The sequence below is a fragment of the Choloepus didactylus genome, chromosome 8, assembly GCF_015220235.1.
Source record: "Choloepus didactylus isolate mChoDid1 chromosome 8, mChoDid1.pri, whole genome shotgun sequence".
Classification (NCBI taxonomy): domain Eukaryota; kingdom Metazoa; phylum Chordata; class Mammalia; order Pilosa; family Megalonychidae; genus Choloepus; species Choloepus didactylus.
Genome location: NC_051314.1, coordinates 75,832,538 through 75,849,446, shown reverse-complemented (window position 1 = coordinate 75,849,446; position 16,909 = coordinate 75,832,538). Strand labels below are relative to the sequence as shown.

Below are 16,909 nucleotides of genomic sequence, written 5' to 3'. Positions count from 1 at the left end.
CTTCCCCCCAATAACCCTCCAAACCCTCAGTGAGGCCTGATGCAGGCGAGCAGTAATATTTTATATCATACTCATATGGCTTTTCAGTTCACAAAGTGCCTTTATGCCCATTCTCTCCTATGTAACCAGGGCCACCCAGTGAAAATAACTCTGTTCCCAACAGAGAAAAAGAAGCCTCCTTATTCTTGGATAGTGGGCATCTGGTGGGAACAAAGTTCTTCACTCCGAATTGACCTTGCCATTGTATTGGGAGATGAATGAATATTTCTCTGTTTCAGTTTTCTCTCAGGCAGAAGGAGGTGAGGAAATTAGGTTTGGGGTTGGGTGAAGTTTTGAGAAGCAAAAAGTTGAGGGAAAGGTTAAACAGGAAGGAACTTAGAACCAGATTCATTTAAATATTCGATACTCCCAACACACACTCCTTCCCCTCTTCTACAGCCACTTCGATTCCTGAAGAGCATTACACATATGTCCCATCCCAGGCCTCCAGCCACGGCAACCACACAACTCATTTCCCTGGGAACTGGGGCTGCATACCTGGGCTCCCCACGGAGGGGGATGATGCAGGGAGGGGAATCCCACCTGCTGTGAGTCACCTGCTAGTATAAAGGGCGGATCGTACAATGCAAGGACCTTAAAAAGAGACTCGGAGACAAAGGGAGAAAAACAGCAGGAAGCAGCTCAGATACTTGAACAACAGAAGGAACCAAATCAGAGACGCACAAAACAGAGAGAATCAGGCTCAGAGCAAGGGGAAGTGGGCAGATATTCCACAAGGACTGGTGTCGGGCATTGAGCCAGCCAGATTTGAGAAGCAGGCAACGAGATGCTGGGGAGCAGAGCTGTGACGCTGCTGTTGCTGCTGCCTTGGATTGCCCAGGGCCGGTCTGTGCCTGGGGGCAGCAGCCCTGCCTGGGCTCGGTGCCAGCAGCTCTCTCAGAAGCTCTGCACCCTAGCCTGGAGTGCACATTCACCAATGGGACCTATGGTGGTGAGTGACAGACTCTGCGATTAAATGGTAGCCTTTCCGAGCCCTCCCAGGCTGCAGTGGGAGCCTCTGTGGTCTTGAGTGGAAGCTAAAAGACTGTAGGCCATTAGGGAATGAACAGGGGTCAGGAGGATGGGGTTCCTGGGAAAGAATCATAGGCCTGAGGGTCCAGGTGGGGTTCAAAAGTATTCATGTTATTGCTTCACTCTTCCCATCCCCTCCTCCATTCTAGGATCTACCAAGAGAAGAGGGAGATGACAAGATTACAAATGATGTCCCTCACATCCAGTGCGGGGATGCCTGTGATCCCCAAGGACTCAGGCAGAACAGTCAGGTACCACTGAGATGGAACTGGGCTGCAAGGGTGAGGAGAGTGGGGACATGGCTGGGCACCATGGTTAAGTAGTAGAAGTTATGTCTGAGAAGGGTAAATAAGAACTGGTTGGGTCTTCAGTGAATGGAGTAGGAAGAGAGTATCCACCTTCTTAACTTGACTTTATTCTCTCTCCAGTTCTGCTTGCAAAGGATCCACCAGGGCCTGATTTTTTATGAGAAGCTGCTGGGCTCAGATGTTTTCACAGGGGAGCCTTTACTTCCTGAAGGTCCTGTGGGCCAGCTTCATGCCTCCCTCCTGGGCCTCAGCCAGCTCCTACAGGTACGAACTAAGTGCCTGGAGGATGGGTTTGCAGGTTTTCGAGACAGAAATTGGGAGATTAAGGATTGGAGTCCCCTGTGACCATGTTCTGTGCCCTTTCAGCCCGAGGGTCACCATTGGGAGGCTCAGCAGACTGCAAGCCTGAGCCCCAGCCAACCGTGGCAGCGCCTCCTTCTCCGCCTCAAGATCCTTCGCAGTCTTCAGGCCTTTGTGGCTGTCGTTGCCCGGGTCTTTGCCCATGGAGCAGCAACTCTGAGCCCCTGAAGCCAACAGATTAAGGATGCCATCCAGATCTCCATGGCTTAGCGATGTCAAGATGAATCTCTCACTTCATGCAGCCGTGAGCCAACAGGTTAATTAGCCCATTCTTTGGAATGGGACTTGCATATATTGAAAAATTACCAGTACTGACTTACTTGTGATACTGACCTATGATGAGGTTGGGTATTTATTAAATGGGAAAGGAATATTTGGGATTATTTATGCTCATGGGAAGAGTTTCTAGAGGAGGATTATTTATTATATTTATACTAAATTATGTGCTTTCTCTCAATAAAGTTATTTATGTGGATATCTCAGTCATTTCTTTTTTTCCGTTTTTTATTGTGAAATATAAATATATACAGAAAAGTGCTAACTTTCAAAGTATGATTTAACAAGTAGTTGCAAATTTCAAAGAATGTTATGGGTTACAGTTCCATAATTTCTATTATTTCTTTATTGTGGAATGTAACATATATACAGAAACTTTCAAAGTACAATTTAACAAGTAGCTGTAGAGCACATTTCAAAGAAGGGTGTGGGTTACAGTTCCACCATTTCAGTTATTTCCTTCTAGCTATTCTAATACCCTAGCAATAAAAATAAAATAAAATAAAAAAATAAAAAAATAATTCATATAAAGATTCAGTATTCATAAGCCTTTGTTAAATCCTATCTTATCTGTTGCTACCTCTTCCTCTCGTTTAAACACTTTCTTGATCTTCAGGGATGTCTAGGTACTGACCACCCTAACTTGTTCATGTTGAGAAGGGGTGTCAACATTATGGGGAAGGGGGATGCATCTGGTTCTGAGTCTTATTTCTAAGGGTGGTTAGGAGAAAGAAGCAGAATGGAAAAGTAAGTCCAAAGGACTACAACGTCCTCCCTTTCTTCTACTCTGAAGGGCTACAGTGGAGAGTTGTATTTTCTCATGGTCCCCAGTGGGTGGGATAACCGGGATCTTTCTGGTATTAATCCCTGTATGGCTGAGCAAGCAGAACGGCATTGCAAGGGGTTGAGATTAGGAAGTGAGGCCCCTAGATGGGACCCCTCACTTGCTCCTTGATCTCACAACTCTTTCCCTTCTTGCTTGGCCAAGAGCATATCTGGCCAAAGACAGGATTTGTGATCACTGCAGGAACAAAAGTCAGAGTTCAGTTTTGAGCAGGAAGGGCATTCCAGGAAGAGAAAGGTAAATCCCCCAAACCAATGGGATCTTCCCCTAAAGAAGAACATCTCTGGGCCCCTTCAGGAGGGAGTTTGGTTACTCTAAAGGAGCTAAACTGCCTGTGAGAGGAAGAGGAAGGGAAGGGGCTAGCGACCATTTCCGTTCCTTTTCTCCATAGTCATAGCATGGATGGGAAGGGCATGTGCTTCTGAGTCAGGCAGATCCAGGTTTGTATCTTGGCTTTTTCACTAAGCAGCGAGTGACCCTAGGCTAGTTATATAACTACAAGTTCTTCCCACTCCCGTCACCCCCACTGCCCATCTATACGTCAAACACCCCATGGAAGAGTCTAGGGGATGGAGGGGCTGCTCTAAACAAAGGAGAGAAGAAGAAAGAAGAAACACGACAAGAGAGACATACTGGGCTAAGGGGAAGAGAGGCCACAATTTGCTGACCTCATCCCAACAGGGCATGCTGGTATCGCCAAGGTCACGAGTTTTGGGGAGCAGAAAAGTAAAGGAGTTCAGAGATGAAGCACTTCCAGGTCAGCACAAAGTTTGTTAGCCATTTCTGCTCAGAAAGACCCTTTAATGAAGGGTCATTCCTCTGACACACCAGGCATGAAGAAGCCACATGAACAGGACCTCATTTTCTTTTATGTCTCAAGTTACACCCACAGCACATTGTGGAGCAAGGACAGTTGTTTTCTGGGGTTTCCTGGGAGTGGTGAATGTGTAAGGTTCTCCAGAGTCCCATGATAAACCTTCAAGGTTCTAGAAACTTGGTCTTTGCCCAGCTATACACTCAGGAATAGATACCCTCCTTTCAGGTAAACAACAGACTGTACAAAAGAAAGGGGATGATATCTAATAGAGAGATAGCTAAGATCCAGGGCTTCTCTTCTTCTGTAAAAATACCAAACTCTGCCCAGTACTATAAAAGCAATTCCTAAGTTCCCACCCACATCACCATCCCTGGAATCCAGGAATGATTTGTCTCCTAAACAACGGAAAAGTGGAGACTGAGCAGACAAGTTAGTGTGCAAAGCTACGCAGGCACATTAGACATGCAGGACCACTTTATGGGGGTGGGATGGGTGTGGCCAGCTTGGTGGGGGAGACTGACAAGAAGAGGAGGTCTACCCTTTCTCCCCTTCTTCACGATGGAGCTTTACATGGTGGGGTGAGGCAGAAAGCTCTCAGCCCCTGCAGGAAAAGAAGGAATTCCAGACTTGAGTCAGGAGTGAGGGGGAGAAGAAGGGGAAAAGTTTACTTGACATGAAGAAGCCAGAAGAGAGAAATGGAGTCCTAACACGTCTCCCTCCCCAGCAAGAGCCAATGCCAGTGTGCACCAGTTTAGCCTTCCCAGATATTTGCATGTTGAAATCTTTCCGTGCTGGGAAAGCCTCCACGCCACCCCCAACTGTCCTGGCCCACCCCCAGGACTCCCACACATCCTCAGCCTATCAGGCAGCCTCCAGATGCTGGTTAAAGCCTCATTCAGCATCTGTTCTGATTGGTTGGTGCCCCTTCTATAGCCATGTTCTGCTTTCCCCTCTTGTCCAAAATCCCAGGGTTCACCCAGCCTAGAAGGGGCACATGCCTTGAGAGCAACATTATGATTTGGACGGTAGGAGGACGAGAGATAGAGAAAGAACAGAGGACTTGTCGTTCCTAGTAGTCGGGAGGCATCAAGGACCCATCTGTCTCAAAATGGCTGGGGCAGAAGACGTAAGTCTCATCCATGGTGCTCTGGTCAGCCAGTAGTGGGTCACCATTTGGCATGATTTCTTCAATCTTCATACAGTTTCTGAAGACTAAGTAATCCAGAGAGGAAAATCAGGTCCTGATCTCAGACAGAGTTCCCAACCCAGCAGAGAAAGTGAGGGAAGATGGCTGGAGATCCCTGGACAGGAACAGAGTGGGGATTTGAGGAGTGGAAGGACTGTGGGACAGGGGAGACTTGTGCATTTCCAAATTAAAGGAATCACCAGAAAATGAGTATCTGGCCAATGGCGAGCTTGAAGCTCAGCTTTTTCTGCAATGGGAGAAAGAGTAAAGTTGGGAAAGGGAATGTGTCACCTTCTCTCTAGACCCATCTCATTACTTACTTTCCATATCCTCAGTGTTTAAGTTTCTCAGATCATGTGGCAAATCTGGCTCTGGCACTGGCTGTGATACAGGCTCTAGAATGGTCTCCAGCTTCATCTCTGGTCCCAGGTTTGATTCTGGTACTATGCTTGGTGTGAGCTCCAGAGCAGGCTCCAGCATGGGCTGCAGTGCAGGCTCCAGCATGGGCTCCAGTGCAGGCTCCAGCATGGGCTCCATGATGGGCTCCAGAGCAGACTCTAGCATGGGCTCCAGCATGGGCCCCAGATCCAGCCCTGCCTCTAGCAGTGGCTCTAACTCCAAGTGTTCCCCTGGCTCTGGCTTTGGTGCCACCCCTGGCTCCAGCTCTGATGCCTCCTGTCCTGGCTCAAGTCCAGGCTCCAGCGGTTGTTGTAGCTCATCCACCTGTCTGGATACCCAAACAGACAAAGGGGCAAGGCTCAGTGGTTTAGCAACGTGGGGAGTGGGATAGCAAGCAGAGGCTGTTTCTATAGCCTAAAGAGGCAGCAGAACAGAAGGTGAGAGCATAAGCTTAGGAGTCAGGCTAGCAAGAGCTCAAATCCTAGCATTCACAGACTGGGTGACCTTGGGCAAGTTAACTAACCTCTCTGAGCCTCTGAAAGGCTGTAAAATGGGAACAACAAAACCTAATACTACCTGAGAGGCAGTATAGAATGGTTAAAAGCTTTGGAGTCTGACAGATCTGGATCATTCACTCGTCATGTACTTCAGGTATGCCACTTCACTACTTTAAACCTCGGCTTCCTCAGCTGAAAACAACCATAACAGTGTCTACAGAACAGGACTCTTGTGAAGATTCCGTAAGTGAGAAAATGAACAGCAAGCTTTTAGCCCAGTGCCTGAGACATCATAAGTTTTCAATAAATGTGGCAATAATGATGATGATGATGATGATGATGATGATGATGATGATAACTTACTCTGATTGGTTGTCACAAGAATTAGATGAAAAAAAGGGTTTAAACAAAAAATCTAGTACTATGCTTGGCACCAATAGGCACCCACTAACATCAGGGATTATGACTAATATTACCATGCATTCCTGTGGTGACAACTGAAGAAGAGCAGCAGGAAAATATGAGAAAGGAGAGAGACAGGAGGAGCAAGAAAAAAAACTAGAGGGATTGAGCGTGTGGGTCTGTAGGGAGAGGAGCCAGGAGGGACTAAATTGGGCAGGTTAGAGTCACTATTATCAGCCAAAAAGGATTAGGAAGGATGGGCAAGGGGTGCATATCTCACCTGTTAGAGACCATAATGAGTCTATGTTTCAGGTATTTCCTCTGTTCCTGGAGATTAACTGTGGGAGCATACACAGGAAGTGGGAGAGATCCATCAGTGGTTTGGACATACAGCCCCACTGTCCCCCAGGGCAGATGGCCCTGACCATCATTTCTCTAATTACTACCAGCGCCCCATGGACAAATCCCTTAACTTCTTGGGTCATTGATTTCCCCATCTTTGAAAGGAAGGAGTTGGATTTTCAGATGACTGAGGAACCCTGCAACCGAGCAGGGACATATGTTGGTGATTCCCACCTTTCTCCTGGTAGTAGCGACCAAAAGCCTCATCCCGGGGGATTCGGGGGTAGAGGAAGCACAGTGGGTTCTCGGGTATGTTCTCCTCAGCGAGCAGCTGGTAGTGGCGGATGATTTCGGTCAGCGGGAGTGACTGCAGCACCTCCTTGGTGTAGGGCTGCACGGAGTGGATCTGCACCTTATCTGGAGAGTGGAGGCAGGTTCAGGCAGGCTGGAGGGAAGAGGTAGGGCCTGGGAGCTCCCCCACCTGGCTGTCCAACCCCAGACCTGCTGAGGGATTCAGAACAGGGCCAGGGAGCCAAGGGCAGGAAAAGGGACAGAAGGCGAGCCAGGCAGAAGGGAGAGGCAGGGGGAATGGCAGGGCAGAGCAGCTGTGAGTCTGACCATCGTCCTGGTGCTCCACCCAGGAGCAGGTGATGCCGCCTTCCGACGATTCGCTGAAGCGCAGCAGAAAGGTGCCAGAGATGGTCTTCTTCAGCAGCCGTCTTTCCTGACGCCGGCTTACAAAGCCCATGATGAAGCTGGGGCACAGAAAGCAGCTGTGAGGCCTTCTTGCCTCCCTGACCCCTGGGTGCCAGGTTTCAGCCCTGGCTCTGCAACTGATAACCTGTTCCATCTTGGCCAAGCCACTTCACTGATGATACCCATCTCCCTGGGCTCAAAGGAGGGTGAGGATTTCATGAGAGCACGTAGATGAAAAGCATCTTGTAAGAGACAGGGTGCTATACAAATCGGCAGGAGGTCCAGTTGAAAGAGCACAGGTTTGGAGTCAGACAGGCCTGGATTTGAATTCCAGCTCTGCCCCTTTAATTCTCTGAACCTTGGTTTGTTTACTAGGAAATGAGGGTGGCAGCATCCTCCATCAGGCATGGTTGTAAAGTTAAATGAGAGAATTCACCAGGAGCACCCGGCAGGCTTTGAATATAGTAGGTGCTTCACAAATGCTGCCAATTTTTATAATAATAATAACCATTGCTATTACAAATGTGAGGGGGTGTGACCTTGCAACAGTTTACACTCTCCCTGTTTGCCACACGAGGGCGCACGGAGTCCACCCCAAGCCCACAGAGGGCTGACCAAGTCCTTACCCATCATTCCACAGATCCTTCAAATGGTCATGTACGAGGTCCAGAATTTTGTCCAACCACGTCCAGAATGGCAGCCTGCCAGGGGGGCTCTCACGCTGAAGGAGGAAAGAAAAGGCATGAAGAGGTGTGGAGTTTACCTCTGGGGTGAGGAAGGAGCAAAGGGGCAAGGGCCAGTATTTAGGTTGGGGGCTGGATCTAGCTGCAGGGGACCCAGGCCGTTACCTTGGTGAAGTCAGCCCAGGACAACATCGCACTCCCCACCCTGGAGTTCTGCCCTGTGGGACAGAGAGCCACAGATGATCAGACGATGGGGGGGCTAGCCAGAGCTCCAGGGACAGATAGGAGACAGAGAACATCAGTGGACTAGGGCTTGGGAGAGGCTGAGAGAAAAGAAGGAGATCTGTACCAAACAGCTTGTCCCTCAGCATGCCCAGCTGCTCTGGGTTGAGGCCGCGGCCAATGTAGGAGGAGAACTGCCAACTGAGAGCAGGGCCCAGGAGGCTCCAGGGGGCTTTGGGGGGGTTGGAGAAGAACTGCTGGTTCTGCAGGGGTGAGAGGAGAGCAGCACGTCTCAGAAGTAGCCTCTTATCACAAGCTTCCAGGCCCTTCCTCCCCACCTTCACCTGGTTGGTGGTGGACTCCTCCCCACTTCCTACCTGGGGGTTTGAACTGAGCAGATTGAACCAGAGAATCGAGGCCCAGGCGATCGAGAGTTGGTTCAAATTAGAAATAATCACCACAGGGAGGGTGTCTGTCTGGGGAGAAGACAGGGGTCACAGGGGAGGGATGTGCTGTTTCCAGCGGCAGACACTGGGGGTGGGGGTGGGGGGAGGTTTCCGTTTATCCCCTCCTTATGCCTTCTCCCAAATCTGATCCAGATCAGCCTGCCTTCCATTCTCACTCACTTTCAGCTCCAGCTTCAGACCCTGGTAGGTGTATTTGACTGTGAAGCTGATAATGTGCAGTTCCTCTGTCACACACAGCGGCCCCTGGGATAGTCAAGGACACAGTGAGCAGAGGACTTTTGGCAAGTCCCTCCTGCCACCCAATCCTCTGTCCAGGCCTCACCTTATTGCTGCCCTTTCCTGAGCCAGCTGAACGTTGCTCCACCAGAGTCTGGGAATTGAGGGAGAGAAGAGAGAATGCCAGAGTGAGGACCCTATGGTCCCTGGAACCCCTGTTTTGCCCTCAAGGTCTCCCAAGCTCTGGGAAATTCCCTGGCCCCTGTTCCCTTGGGTTAGAAGCCTAAACTCCTAGAAATTCTTACCAGGTGCCCGAAGTCCCAAATTAAGCCCTGTCTCTGCCCCTTCTCGGGGGTCAAAGTTTTCCAATTTGAGGTCAGAATGTTGAATTTCCGGAAGCTACTCCAGTAGAAAGAAGACATATGGAGAACAGGAGCAGTTATTTTACAGACCCAGCAGGAAAACAACAAAGTCCCACTTCATGTCAGACTTCCCCTCCTTTTGTCTCAATCCCCCAACCCAATCCACCCTCCTCCTCATTTGTGCTCCCACAAGGGCTGCTGCATGTGGTTTTGCAGGTTATGCAGTATACAATTGTTTGCGGCCTCCTTCTCAGGCACCTACCCTTGTACTTGAGGAGGATTCCTGAAAAGAAATTAAAAAAAAAAAAAATCATTGAGGAGCAAAACAATGTAGAAGATAGGAATTTAGTCTTTGAGATTGGCAGACCTGGGTTTTTGAAACCCAACTCTGCAGCTCACTAGCCACATGGCCTTGCACAAGAGACATGATCTCTTACAGCCTGTCTCCTCATTTGTACAGTGATGCACTGTGATAATAAAATTAGTACTTGACACACTGTATGTCACACAGTGTCTGACAAAAATATAAGGTATTATTTCTATGAGGTAGCAGTGAAAAGGGGACACAGTCCCAGAGTCCTGCTACGAGGAATGGGTGAGTGGGTGCCTCCTCCATTCTACCAGCTATGTCTTGGCCACCCCTTGATCCCACCCTTCACCTGCCCCAACTTACCTGTCAATGGAAACTTCTACTGTCAGTGACTCATTGCCTTCCTGGAGCCTTACCAGCAGCCTGTGGGGAAGGGGAGTGAACAGGGGAAAGAGTGGTCAACTTCAATCTCTGGAAAAGCCAGATATTTTAAAAAGATAAGGGAAGAGGTTGGTGGATAGAGGGGAAAAAGGAGAAGAAAAATCCTAGGGTGGGATGTTCTACAAAGCCAGAAAACACAAGTGCCCAGGAGAGGAAGGGGGGAGCAGGCATGAGTTCTGCAACACCAACCTTGTTCGGACCATGAACTTGCTCCCAGTCTTGAGGATGAGGGGTCGATGGGGAGTTTGAGGCATGCAGGGCTGGGTTTCTACGACAAAGGCACTGGGGAAAAAGGTGTGGAGAGAATATACAGCTTAGTATCTGCAAGAACAGCTCTAATCGTTCCTTTCCTCTATCCCTCCTTCCAAGTCCCTCCCCAGCCTCCGGACCTGTGGAGCAGACGCTGTAGCAACTCTGTGACCTGGGCCTCCCGCAGGTCCACGCCTTTGGTCAGGGGGTCATCCATATAGCTAACCATGCGACTCAATCCCTTCAGCTCCTTCAGCAGCTGCCGCAGGTGAAACAAGAACTTTGCTCCATCCGTGAACCTGGTGATGGAATCCAGGGAGAAGGGAATCGATGAGTTTCCTGGAGCCCCAATCCAGGGGCTTTCTTTCAGCTATGTGGAGAGCTACAAACTGACTGGAGCCCAAAGAGAATCCAAGAGGCATACATAGGCTTATTCAACAAGATTAATAAACTAACAAATAAAAATCAAAGCCACTTTCACCTATGGAACAGGATAAAAGATTTATTATTGTTATAATAGCTAACTTTTATATACTTGGTATGTACTATTTGTTCTAAGTGCTTTACACACACTAATGCATTTAATCCTCACAACCCTATGATAATAATAGTAACCTAACGTTGCTATTACTATCCCCATTTTACAGGTGATAAAATGGAGGCAAGGTCATACAACTAGTAAAGGATCAAGCTTGTATTTGAACCCAGGCAGTCAGGCCAGAGAATCCATGCTTTTAACTACCATGCTTTTCTGCCTCTGTAATAAAAAATAATAATAATAGTCAATGAAGTGACAGGAAAACAATCATACACTGCATATAAGCAAACAAAATGGGGCAAGTTTTCTGGGAGGTATTTTTCAAAAACCTAAAAAAATGGGTATACATTTTGAGTATTGCATTTCTAAGACATATCCTAAGGAAATAATCAGATGAACGCACAAAGACAAGGATGTTCATAACTCTGTTAGTTCTAATAGAAAATTAGAAACAATTGGTACTTTTCATATAAATTTTGGCATATTCATATCATGGAATATATAATCATTAAAAATAATGATATAGAGCCAAATTATTTACATGAAAAAATGTCCAAAAAATATATTATATAAAAATTCCAAGCTAGTACATACAGATCTGATGTCTGTTTAAAATAGATGTATATTTGTGATTATGCATAGGAAAAAATCTGGAAAATGTATTAAAAAATATTAACAGTGGGTACCTCTGGATGGTCAGATTACGGGTAGTTTTGGTTCTTGTCTGAATTTTTTTCAATGTATATTTTACATTTATTATTTCAATGTATTATATTTATAATAAAGTTATTTCCATATAATAAAAAAAGAAACAGGATCAACATCATAACAGCACTACCACCAACAAGAAAAAGTATACACGCACTTTAACCCAAGATTACCACTTCTCAGAAGTTATATTAAGGAAACAATTAAAGATGTAAATAAAGATGAAATATGAGGATACTTAATGCAGCATTGTTGAAAACAGGAAGAAATCATCCACAGGCTGCAGTTTGCCAACCCCTGTACTGGATGATGGATAGGTTTGCACCTGCAATTTAAATGCTGATACTCTACCCTAAGCCCTATACACCTGTTCCGTTTACCTAAAAAATGGTGGCATTTTTTTAACATTTAAATTAAAATGAAAATTTTCATCAGAAAACATCTAAAAGAGTAGGTATTTTTCAAAGCATATTGAAGGACATATTAGTTATTTTTTCTACATCACAAAATTAATATAAAATATAGTTTATTAGGTTAAATAACAAGAAATTGAAAACAACCTAAATGCCCCAAATAGGAATCATTAATTATATTATGTTACCTCTATAGAGGGGACTAATATGCAGCCACTTACAGTAACTGCTAAATTTCAAAACAGCATGAATACTATGATTTAAATCTTTTTTTTAGCTGTCAGTGATGTTTTTAAATTCAGTTTTATTGAGATATATTCACATACAATACAATCATCCATGGTGTACAATCAACTGTTCAAAGTACTATCCTATAGTTGTGCATTCATCACCGTAATCAATTTTTGAACATGATTACATTTTTATTTAGTAATATGGTAACTACATTTGACTGGTAAGATAATAGATAATTATCTTTTTTTTCTTTTTCTTTTTACATTACATTCACTGCAGTAAAAAAAAAAGGGTAGAAAACATATTTCTCAGGTGATTATAAAGGAAGGAGAAACCAGGTGTGTTCAATCATCACTTGCAACAATACAAGGCATGAGCTCTAGGCCCCCTTGGGGGTGAGGAAGAAGCTGCAGAGTGTAACTGTAGTCAGCAGGGGAGCTGGGATCATTCTAGGGAGTGATGAGGGCAATACCTCTTGAGGGCATATGCAGCGCCTTATAACTTAAAAAACAGCGAGGTGGTTAGGACTTGGGCTGGGGTGAGCATGAGGGTGGGCAGGTGCCTCTCACCACTTCTCCAGCTGTTCCAACCCATGGTCCATGGAGTCTCCAATGCAGGCTTTTTGCTGCTGGCCTTTCCACTCCTCCAACTCTGGCAGCAGTAGTTCGATTAGCGTAGTTAATCGACCCAGCAGGGCTTTGGAAGCATCTAGCACTTCCTAGGAAAGAGATAAGGGAATACTAAGCTCCTCTCACCACCATCCAACTGGGGATGAGGAAACAAAGAAGCCAAGGCCAAGAGGACAGGACTCCAGATCCCTCATTATTCCCAGCTCCCTGCTGCCATCTCCTGTCTCCTGCTTCTCACCTTCCTCCTTTTGTCCAGTTCATTGAGAGTTTCCTGAAGAAGTTGCTGTTGTCTGGTCTGATGCGGGTCCAAAGAGGAAGCCCTCACTGGATGGCAGAAAGCAGGAGTCAGACCAGTGCACAGACCCAGGGCTCCTTCCCCTCTCCTTCCTGAGCAAGGTTTCATTCAGCTCACCTGGAGCCAGGAGGGGGGGAATTTTGGAGGGAAAACAGGAAACCAAGCAAAGCAGAGGCACCTCTCGGTCCTCAGACAAATTCTGACTTGCCAGCCATGCTTGGACCAGAAGCCCACTCAATCTGCTAAGGCAGTCTGCCATACATCTCCTCCAACTTTAACTAGCTGTCGCTCGGCTGTACTTCCAGTCCCTGACCTCCACCACATACTGCAACACTTCTAGCTTTGCACAGCTGCTGGACTGTAGCCAGTGAGGGACAGCCAAAGGTGATTATTGTTCACAGGAGGTTTCCCCTTCTCTTCTCTTCCACTGTGGGCTCCCATCAGGCACCTGTCTTTTCCTCACCCTCAACATGCTCCATACCTGGGGTACCGGTCTTGTATCGGAAGCAGAAGACATCCTGCTGGTCTTTCAACTGGCTGATGGACTTCACCAGCTTCTGTAGAAGGGATGGGACCCAGATGAGGCTGCTTCTGTGAGAGGAGGTAGGATGACCCCTGCCCATCCCAACTCCTGCCACATCTACCAACCTCCATCATAGCCCTTAATTCCAGGATCCGGGATTCAATCTCATGCTGCTGGCTCTCCACAGGTGGTACATCGGGGGCTGGCTCACCTTGGTCCTGAAATAAGGAGCTCTGAGCACATTTCGGCCCTTCCAGTCTGAAATTCAGGCCTGAATTACACCACAGGATGAGGGAGGATCCTGTTGTGACAAATTCCCTGAGGCCTTTCCATGGTCCTTCCCTACTCCAGGAGCTCCCAACATCACCATCAAACTGTTCTCACCAACTGAACCCTCTGAGCCTGGATCAGAATTCTTTTTTCTTCCAGAAGGAGATTAAAGATCATCTCAGCCAATTTGGTGGGACCCTGGGAAAAGGCCTGGAATAGGATAAGAGAAAAAACTGATCCAATTATACCACTTTCAATGACCCTAGACTATTCCCATCAGTGTCCCTTATACTTCTTCCTAGCCCTTTCCCCTTTCACCACTGGCTTCCCAAACCCGGCCCCTTCCCAACAGGGTCACCTAAACTCTGCCCTTCTTTCTGCCAGTGATTCCCCCAAGTCCAGACTCTGTCTCCCTCTTCCCAGAGCTGCCCCCCTCCCTCTGCACCTCCAGGTCCCGTTCTATACCCCAATGCTTACTCCTCTACACTTAGACCCAATTCTGCCCTGTTATTCTCAGCTCCTCTAAATACCTGGATATCCCGGTAGAATTTTCGTAAGTTGTGCTGTCGCAACAAGCACTCAGAGTCTTGTCTGCAGCGACCACACTCATTAGTTAATTGGTCCAAGAAGTGGAAGAAGAGCATGTTAGCCTTGGAATCATCACTGCCCAGCGCAGCCTCCTGCCTTGGGACCAGGAAGGACAAGGATTAGTGCATACCTTTGCTAAACTGTTACTGTCCTGAGGCCTCAAAACAGTTTCTTGCACTGTGTCTCTGGGGTCTTGGGGGCTCGGAAGAAAGAAACCACCCTCCTACTTCCCAAGGCCTCACCAGTTCTGGTCTTCAATCCAGACAGCTAAGTACTCTCGAACGTCCACTGGCAGAAGGCTGCTTGAGTACAGCTTGTGCAGCTGATTCCGAAACGGGCTGTCAAGATTCTGCAGCATCTCCCACTGTGCCATTTGGGGTCTAAATCTGAAAGATGCAGGTTCCCAATTGGAAAAATTTACTGGACTAAATCATCCATAGTACCCTGACTATTATTACTAATTTAACATTTTTAAATGATATAAGTAATACAAATAATCCTAGTAAAAAAAAAAATTAAACTCTACTTTGACCCCTTACTTCAATCTTGGTCTCTTCCCCTTCTCTCCAGAAGAAACTGCTATTACCACTTTGTGTATATTCTTCTAGGGAGCACTATTTAAAGCTCCACTATGTAGGCCTTTTTGTTTTAATGGTAATTTTAAAACACACCAAAGTAGAGAGAATAACTCATGTACGCATCACCCAGCTTCCATAAAAACTAATGACATTTCCACCACTCCTATTTCATCTAATGTCCCAAATTAATTTGATTTATTTCAAATTATTTATTAGTGTATTTGTTTATGCTGGAGCATTTAAAGGTCAGTCCAAGTATTTATTAAGCATGATCCCTCTTGGACCCAAAGCTTTTTCAGGTGCTGAAACCTCCTTGTAGGGAGGAGGAGTTCCAATTTAGAATATGCCTAAATACTATGCAAGGGGTCCCTAAGGCTGTGATTGTCTTTTTTAACGCACATCCACGTCCCTCCTCCCCACCCGGAGCAGAGTATCATTCTCATTCAAACCACCTCGAATTTCCAAAAACCTCTGTCAGCCTCTGATTCTCAATGTGGATTATCAACTTTGTGAATGACCCAGAAATGTCACTCAAAATTAGTGTTTGCCTGTCACCCAGCAGACCCGGACCCTCATTTTTCTCACCACTTCCCCCGCCCACTGCTATCGGATGTCTTTTAGGGAATTAAAACTTATTCTCCTTGCAGCTTGAGCCTACAGAAAACAGAAAACAGCAAGCACATCTGTGGTCTAAAAAGTCACATGATTTTATTACAAAGAAAAGGAAAATGTTTGGGGTGGGAGATTCTCTTCCACCAGCATGGATAGTCTTGAGCTGCTTTTCTACCTCTGGGAAGTCGACCGGGAGCTATTGGTCAGAGGCTCCTAGTTTTCATTTTAACCCTTTCAATAACGGTTGACTTTGTAAACTATGCACCTGTATTGCTTTTAAAAACAAAAATCAAATTCAAAATATATGACGACGCTCCAATTGTTGAGGAACTAATTAGTTGGTTTTGAAGGGCAAGGCAGCAAGTAAACTCGAAGATTTAAATATGAAAGAAAGCCGGGTCCCCGCAAATGGATTGCAGACACTGTGAGGTGAAGGGCTGTAACATTTTTTTTTCCTCCAGTATCTCTCACTTTCTTAGGCACATATTTTCTGCGCAATAAGCTTTTCTGAAATGAACTGAATTTTGTATATGGACTTAGGCAATCGTTTCATCTTTCTCTACCTCATAGCTTTTTACGTAAGAAATGAAGACAATAAATATTATCTTTGGACATTGATTTTGGTGAGGATCAAAAATAATGCAGCCCAGAAAGTAAACTGTTGGCTAAGACACTGAACCGATGCAATGTCAGGTTCCGGTTCTTGGGGGCTACAAGGGAATTTGGGTGGGGGGAGACGTTAAAGTTGAGGAGCCCAGCTACATGGAGGGGGAGATGCAGGGCGGAGCCCGCGACTGCTCCTACTTCAACCTGGGGACGTAATCCCCGGGGCCTGCCGACCTTCCCAGGAAGGAACCCGCGCCCTCAGCCCGGTCCCCGCGGACCCTCTCAGGGCCTGTACCTGGTTGGGTTCGCAGGTTCCGCTCCCTTCAGTGGCCCGGAGCACAGCTTCCTGTTGCCAAGCGGAGTTGGGGCGTCAGGGCCTTCAGTCCTGCCCGGGTCTTCAGCCCGCCCTTTGGTCCCGCCCCTTCCCTGAGGCGCCAGTGGGCAGATGAAACCAGGCACTCGCCCTCCCTGCCAAGCCTCTCGGCCCAAGCTGCCACTCAGCCAAGCCCCTCCTTGGCTCCCTCAGGCTGCGAGGTCATTGGTGCTGCTCCAACTCCACCCACGCTGAGAGGCGGGGCAAACGGAGCCTAAACCACACCTCCAGCTCCAGTGATTGGTGAGAAAGCCGATGTTAAGTCCCGCCCCGCAAGAGCAGAGGGAAGGAGTTCAATTAATGGAAGAGCCCACGACTGAAACAGCTGATTTCTGAGAACCCGCGCCCTGGCTGCGGAACCGAGACTGGCCGGTACCCTGTAGGCTCTGAAGAC

General features: G+C 47.1%; 2 protein-coding genes across 5 annotated transcripts; one reads left to right on the top strand and one right to left on the bottom strand.

The window, feature by feature from the left end:
* Nucleotides 1–653: 653 nt before the first annotated feature.
* Nucleotides 654–2,209, top strand: IL23A (interleukin 23 subunit alpha). The gene is made up of 4 exons (XM_037847722.1): nt 654–991; nt 1,221–1,322; nt 1,500–1,643; nt 1,746–2,209. The coding sequence occupies exons 1-4, from the start codon at nt 827–829 to the stop codon at nt 1,905–1,907; spliced, it is 573 nt and encodes a 190-aa protein (XP_037703650.1). The 5' UTR covers nt 654–826; the 3' UTR covers nt 1,908–2,209.
* Nucleotides 2,210–3,281: 1,072 nt separating this feature from the next.
* Nucleotides 3,282–16,836, bottom strand: STAT2 (signal transducer and activator of transcription 2). Of its 4 annotated transcripts, XM_037846515.1 has the most exons (24): nt 16,438–16,836; nt 14,589–14,732; nt 14,289–14,442; nt 13,873–13,968; nt 13,614–13,706; nt 13,447–13,522; nt 12,909–12,994; nt 12,611–12,759; nt 10,289–10,447; nt 10,089–10,181; nt 9,822–9,881; nt 9,411–9,431; nt 9,092–9,185; nt 8,893–8,940; nt 8,730–8,813; nt 8,481–8,579; nt 8,231–8,366; nt 8,047–8,099; nt 7,825–7,919; nt 7,121–7,257; nt 6,737–6,919; nt 6,441–6,498; nt 5,183–5,589; nt 3,282–4,888 (listed from the first exon to the last, which is right to left on the bottom strand). In XM_037846515.1, exons 2-24 carry the CDS (start codon nt 14,717–14,719, stop codon nt 4,746–4,748), a joined length of 2,655 nt encoding a protein of 884 aa, XP_037702443.1. In that variant the 5' UTR covers nt 14,720–14,732; nt 16,438–16,836; the 3' UTR covers nt 3,282–4,745. The 4 variants fall into 4 exon arrangements, with proteins under 4 accessions (XP_037702443.1, XP_037702445.1, XP_037702446.1 ...); XM_037846517.1 differs by lacking the exon at nt 16,438–16,836 and having other exon boundaries at nt 14,289–14,438; nt 14,589–14,729; XM_037846518.1 differs by lacking the exons at nt 14,289–14,442; nt 16,438–16,836 and having other exon boundaries at nt 14,589–14,721.
* Nucleotides 16,837–16,909: the final 73 nt, after the last annotated feature.